We start from the raw sequence: 6,876 nt of genomic DNA, 5'->3' as shown, positions 1-6,876 counted from the left end.
TATACCCCAAGTGCACAATCACGTAGATGAGAGTAGCTGAAAAGGAGGCTGCACATCATCATTATGACTGTAGATATGTGCAGAATGTTCCAGGCTCTGTAAATGAATTCACACTTATGTCTTGTCCCACTTGTCCTACTATGGAAATAAACAGTACCTTGCCGACCCACTCTCAGCGCACGCTTACCATGACAGGCTGCAACAATGTCGCCTAATGTGCCTTCAGTTCTACAGTATGTTATCTGCACCTTCAAAAACCTATTCCTTTCACACTATTTCTTAATTTTTAGCTTACATTACAGAATAAAGACCTGGCACTGAAACTGAAAAAAAGGAGAAAATGTAACATACCAGTCAGGCATTGGTAATAAATATCTCAAGTAACTGAGTAGCTTTTTGGTGCATTGAGAGATAAACATCTATCTTTTAAAGACAAGAAAGATTTTATTTTTATGAAAGATGTAATATTTCTGTTAACGCTTGTTGAAAGGCACAAATGTTATGTAAGGTTGTATAGTTCCTGAAGGAAAAATAGAAAGAAACACAGACAAAAAAGGCTTGCCTCAAGCATGAGCATTCCCCGTAAACAGAGTGAAGTATGAGTGCACATCCATTAGGACTGATCGCATGGGCTGGCAGGCTGAAAGAGGCCTCTGTACAGTGGAATGCACACATCTGTAGAGGTTTGGGAAATAAATAGTTAAACCAACTTACAAACTTAAATGCATTTATAATCAAACATATCAAACACTTTGTCTAACAAATGATCCTAAGCAATGTGTTATCAAGCTTTACAGAAAAAGAAGAAGCATCCATTTGTACTCATTTTGATGCAAACAAGAACTGGCAAAAATATATGATGAGGCCAGAGTTTAGGGGTTTAAACGTTAAGAAAGATATCAGAAACCCGGTAAAAGTTCTATTCCACACAAGCATAACATGAAATTAAAAGTTTTTCCAATGTGGGCACTTGAAACTACATTGTGATCTAGTCACTATAGATGTGACTCGATGTGCTCAAGTGTAAAAATCACAAAGGGTATTAAAAGTAACCAACTGAAAATGTAACCATGACAATGCAGCATGTCTTCAGTAAATCTCTACAAGTCTTTATCTGTTGCTTGTCGGCTTCATGTTTGGTATATTTGGTCTTTCACACTTGCTGTCCAGTGTGTCAGTATCCACTAGTCTATAGACTCTTAATGCCCTGAAATCCACAGAAGTTCCATCGTTTCTCTAAACTGGCTCCCACTCCAGTCAGTTCCTGTCTGAATGTGCAGGGCAGTCGAGAGAGCAGAGCTTCCACTTCACTGGTGCTGATCTGTCATCACACAAACACAACACACAATGTTAGATACAACAAACAAGCTGTACTTTTGATACCAATTAACATTTCTGCCTTGTTGCCATAAATCTCACTTTTTGACAGTGTGTGGGAGATTCTTTTCACCTAAGTTTAATGAGCATAACGCACAAACTCTCCAGTGCACCTGTTGTTTGAAAAAGCTCTTGATCCCAGAGTCAAAGGGTGCCAAAATTAAAAAATTGGCACGCGCTTACAACCCACAATGTGTCTGTGTAGGCTCTCAGTCGTACAGGAGTTGTCCATCTTCAATGAAGGTTGTTGAGTCATTTTCTTTACTAGTTGAAGTGTTGAACCTTTTTCGCCTCTCATCCAAAAGGCTTTGTCAGCAAACAAAGGTTAAAGACTCAAGAACCTTCATTGAAGAATCCACAATGTCTTATACTATATATCAGTCTGTCAAGGAAATGAGAAAAAGTTTGTGATAAGGTATGATCAGCCAAAGCATAGTGAGCCAAATTTCAAGAAACATTGTAATGCTTTAAATAGCCTTATGTTGTGTATTTGTTTTTGTGATTTTAAATGGGAGTTGTGAATTGCTTTTGTTCCTCTGGAGACCCTTCACTGAATTAAAGCTGAAATGGCCACTACCATCAGTATTACCGGCGTTTTGAGGTGGCATTGAAGGCCGTTTTGAAAGCTTCAGGTGAGTGGTGAGGTGTATTAAACCCCCCCTTCAGAAAGATGGCAATACATGTGCATGCTCAGTGAGACAGATCTGAAACTATAAAGTATCAGAGGATTCAAGAGGTGTTTGAGAGTCAGAGTGAAGGATCTATAGTACTTTTTAATATGTGCTATCGTCAGGGGAAATCACAAATGGCCAGACACAGCCAGACAGGGCTTTTGGTTCAAACCAGAGAAATGAAGCGACAGTCCAGACAGACATCAAACATATGAACAGGAAAAAAAGTGTTTGTCTGTTGCCGATTTCTTTTAACAAAACATAAAGAGTCGAAGCCTGTTACCTTGGAGTCCAAACGCTGCAGGTAGGAACAGATGTACTCCAGACTAGCCCCGAACGGGTGAACGTGCAGAAATGTGGACATGATCCCTGTGTGTGAAAAATAACATGTCAGAAGAGTGCATTTGCTCACAGAAAAAGACAAAACTCCTTGCTAAAGATAAAACAAGAGTAATAAGGTTTACTCTTTGTTGCAGAAGAAGAGTGTTAAACAGCAATGATGGTCTGTGTACAGGGGCATTCCCTAGTCCAAATATTGAGGACATGCAAATGAGCCTGAGACACAGCTCAGGTCAGAGAAATAGACAGTTAATGAGGGTAGAACAAACAGGGTCATTTATACTGAAAGGCAGTCCCTGAACAACAAAGGTTTCTGTTTAAAACAAAGATGGGTGGTGCTGGAAGTTTAACTCTTCCACCTGAGGCTTATATTCCTCCTGCTGCCAAAACTGAGACCTCCAGTGCTGCTGCTGAAGCTTTTTGGACTACAGATGACGACCTAAGAACCTTTGTCAACAATGGAAAACTCCTGTATGACTGAGAGGCTTACATAATCATGAAAGTTTCACTAATTTCAACATAACACACAAGCCTGGGGGAGCTGCACTCACAACTGCACCTAAACTGTCTAAACCTGCGCGGGAACACAACACAACAGAAGACTGCGACGGTGCTCTATTATTTGAATAAATCCGCCCACTCTCGCGCTTCTGCTGTCTGTGTTTACGAGTGAAGAAGAAGTGCCAATAGATCTGTTCAGAGAATGATGGAGCAGATGCTTACGGAAGAACACTCTCCCACTCCCTGTGCGCCGACGCCAAATTGTCAGGGGGGTCAGAATAGGGATAGGGATTGTGTGCCTTAATCCTGTAACATTTTATAACATTTATCTTCCCAGCTTGGGTTTCATCTACAATTACACAATGGCAAAGACTTTCATCCAAACTCCACTGCAGCAGTAATGTATACTCTTGACTGTTGCATACACAATATAAAAATGAGGAGTCTATTCTTTTGCTAAAGGCAGTGTAGGACTTGTGCTCTCACCGACTAGCAGGGCCTCTCTCTCTGACTGGACAGGGCTCTGTAGATTCCGCTCTGTTGGAACCTCTTTCTCCTGACTGCATGTCACGACTGTGGCCTCTACACACAATTCCTGCAATGTACAGACGCACAGAGATCTGTTATTGCAGCAATGTAGCTTCTTAGACGTCGACTTTGAGTGATCAAGCTTGAGTTTAGGGTGATGCACACTAAATGGAATGAAGACATCAGTAGGACTATAGAGCTGCATCAAAGGGCTGAGGAGGATACACAGCCACCTGCAACAATTTGACAACAGGGCAAATAAATGTAAAACACAACAAGTATGAAAAAGACAAACAAATGACAGGGGGCATATTTCCAGCGCGTTGAGGTAAGGTTATTGATCCTACAACAGGAGCAGTCACGGTGGAGTGGATTGCCCTGTGCTGATCTATCTGGAGGATGTTGCAGAGGACAGTGAGAAGGAAATGAGGCCGGAACTTACACTGGTTTGATCTGCACTCTCCTCCTCGGTGTCTGCCTCGTCTTCCAGTGGCGTCTCCAGCTGCGGCACATTAGAAACATATGAAGGAGAGAGACGGTGGGAACAACTCTCACAGCACGGTGTACTCAGACAGACAGTCAAGCTTATTTACATGATCAATCAACATAATGTTTATATTTATTGTATTATCCGGACTATAAGTTGCTCCAGAGTATAAGTTGCACCAGCCTTGGCAACTACCTGGACATGGAGGCGTAACTGCACCATTGACAAGCCTCTCCCGGCACCACGTAGTTCAAGCACCCATTTGCGAACTTGTTCCTCTTGCTGTGGCCATATAGCTTTTAGCTCATGATTAGCTTTGTTTGTTTTCTTCATTGAAGTAAGAGTAACCTCTGCTTTATGCCAGTCCCTCACAAGTTTCTCAGTCACTCCAAACTTTCTTTCTGCTGCTGGATTACTGTTTTATAAATATTCAGTGGTTCAGGAGTAGCAGATACTGGTACACAAGCCTAGACCGCCTTCTAGAGGCTGTCAGTGTGAACATATCAAACATGTGAAATTATATATTTCGATATATAGGTCGCACCTGAGTATAAGTTGCACCCCCAGCCAAACTATGGGGAAAAAAAGTGAGATTTATAGTCCGCAAAATACAATAGCTGTTTTGTCTCTGTGCAGAACACTTCAAAATAGCACAGCCTCACAGCACTGGTTCACTTCTGTGTTAGTATGTTTTCCTTGTGTCTGAGGGTTCTGGTTTCCAAAACATGCATAGTAGGGTAAAACTTCCATCGAGGTATATCTGCCTTGAGGCACTGCTTGAAGGAAGGGTCAAATGCATGAATTTCCCTACAGGACAATAAAGTGTACGGTACAAGTAATGCCCAACACTGCCATTGCGTTAGAATTAATGAAGTGGCTGTAATATTGAAATAAAAATGTAAATTGACAATAAATAAAGCCAAGCGGATTTATGCTTTGATTTGGGTTTAAGTGAAATGGCACAATACAATAAATAATACAAAAGATATGTTTCCTCAGTAAAGTGTGAGGGAGTCCGATGACTGCATGAACTAAATCAATGAGAATCGATGGTACACAGCGATATCCTCTATATGAGAAATCACCCTACAGCCTTTGCCAATCTCCAAGTCGCTGCTGAAAATTGATTTCTCTTTCTAAATGTAATGAGACTGCCTCCCGTGATTCATGTTGGGCCCTATGTGAGAATTTAATTAGCATATTTCCAATACATCTCAATGAGAGCGAGTCCGCCGCTGTATTTCCACCCAATCACCTGCGCAGACAGCTGTGCGTGTGTTCAGTGGGTAGAAAACCTAATCGCCAGTGTGTCCTGCATCAAGCTGTATTAGTCGCACGCAAATATGACAAATGCAGGATTGTGGTGTCATTATCCAATTCTACAGACGCTCTACTTGACAGGCTTAACATTCTCAAAACATTCATGTGAGATGCAAAAACGGCGAGAACAATAAGGCTTGAAGAGTACGTGCCTTTCAAATCTAAAAATGGTTTTGTTTTTCAGCAATACAGACTGACGATGCGCTTACTTACTATAAATATCAGAATAATAAAAAAAGGGACGTTGGAGTCTGAAGCCCAAGGGTGCAACTGGTTTATATTAAAGCTCTACTTGTGTGTGTAATAACTCCCATCTGCTGCTCGTCATGTTTTTCTGCATGCATGCTGATGGTGTCTCTGGGACAATTCATTGAAATAACTGCTGTGTCCCCTGCAAGAGCATTCGAGCCCAAAAAGCAATGTTTACAAATGCAGCAGAATGGTTTTCGGTTCCATTTGTTCGACATTACATATTAAATCTGTACTGTGGTCAATATGTTGTCAATGAAATATTAAAACATGCCATAAAATGTCTTTCTCATGAATCATATTACCAAAAAACATTGTATTGTCTATAATTAAAGAAGTTCCAATGATGTCTTTTAAATATATCGAAACCCACCTGTGTTTTCTCTGTGTTTTTCAGACTTTGCAGATTTTGAAGACCTTCCTTCAGAGTCAGGACTTCTTTGTTCATCTGCTGCTTTTCCTCCAAACTCTTCTCCAGCTCTGCTTCCCGACGTTTTAACTCTTCCTGCATCTTTATTAGTTGCTGCAACAATTGAAGGAATGTTCAGTTTTAGCACTATAAGCTCCCAACAAATCAAAATGTATCCATGAGGAAGTAGAACATGGAATAATTGTTTTATTACAAGTCATATTTTTAAAACTACACTCACTCGGTGTCAATCACAGTAAACTATCCCACACAACCCATTAAAAATATATATATATATTAGGAAACTGCTTTTATATATAACCACATAATGCCCAATGATTGATTTCATGCTCTGAATGCAGTGTATTTTCTGGCCCCAGAGGCTTATATGAAAAGTATAAATACAACTCAAAATTTTATGAAGCTTCTTTATTAAATTCAAGCAGCCTATCTTTCCAAAGACAGTGTTCTGGCTGTGCATCTTGCCTGAGCTCCTGTATGTACTGAGTGTAGCACAATTTGTATGCCACTGGAGCCTATATCGTGTGTTTGTGCACGTAGTACTGTCTGCATGCCCTGTAGTTTCGTGTACTGTATGTAGTACTGTATGTAGTACTGTCTGCATGCCCTGTAGTATCGTTTACTGTATGTAGTACTGTATGAAGTACCGTCTGCATGCCCTGTAGTATCGTGTATATGTAGTACTGTATGTAGTATCGTCTGCATGCCCTGTAGTATCGTGTATATGTAGTACTGTATGTAGTACCGTCTGCATGCCCTGTAGTATCGTGTATATGTAGTACTGTATGTAGTACCGTCTGCATGCCCTGTAGTATCGTGTACATGTTGTACTGTATGTAGTACCGTCTGCATGCCCTGTAGTATCTTATATATGTAGTACTATATGTAGCACCGTCTGCATGCCCTGTAGTATCGTGTATATGTAGTACTGTATGTAGTACCGTCTGCATGCCCTGTAGTATGGTGTATATGTA

General features: G+C 40.7%; 1 protein-coding gene across 2 annotated transcripts in view; it reads right to left on the bottom strand.

Moving 5' to 3' along the window:
- Window positions 1-710: 710 nt before the first annotated feature.
- The window catches only part of enox2 (ecto-NOX disulfide-thiol exchanger 2), a 40,198-nt gene continuing 34,032 nt past the window's right edge, over window positions 711-6,876 (bottom strand). For both annotated transcript variants that reach the window (XM_079556333.1, XM_079556334.1), the window contains exons 11-15: window positions 5,846-5,995; window positions 3,859-3,918; window positions 3,375-3,483; window positions 2,332-2,417; window positions 711-1,321 (exon numbers count right to left, since the gene is read on the bottom strand). In XM_079556333.1, the coding sequence (XP_079412459.1) occupies window positions 1,190-1,321; window positions 2,332-2,417; window positions 3,375-3,483; window positions 3,859-3,918; window positions 5,846-5,995 (537 nt within the window). In that variant the 3' untranslated portion in view covers window positions 711-1,189. The remainder of the gene's footprint in view (window positions 1,322-2,331; window positions 2,418-3,374; window positions 3,484-3,858; window positions 3,919-5,845; window positions 5,996-6,876) is intronic.

Source organism: Gobius niger (genome assembly GCF_951799975.1).
Source record: "Gobius niger genome assembly, chromosome: 5".
In the NCBI taxonomy this organism is placed as follows: Eukaryota; Metazoa; Chordata; class Actinopteri; order Gobiiformes; family Gobiidae; genus Gobius; species Gobius niger.
The sequence above is the reverse complement of the archived record's forward strand: the minus strand, read 5'-3'. Positions and strand labels throughout refer to the sequence as shown.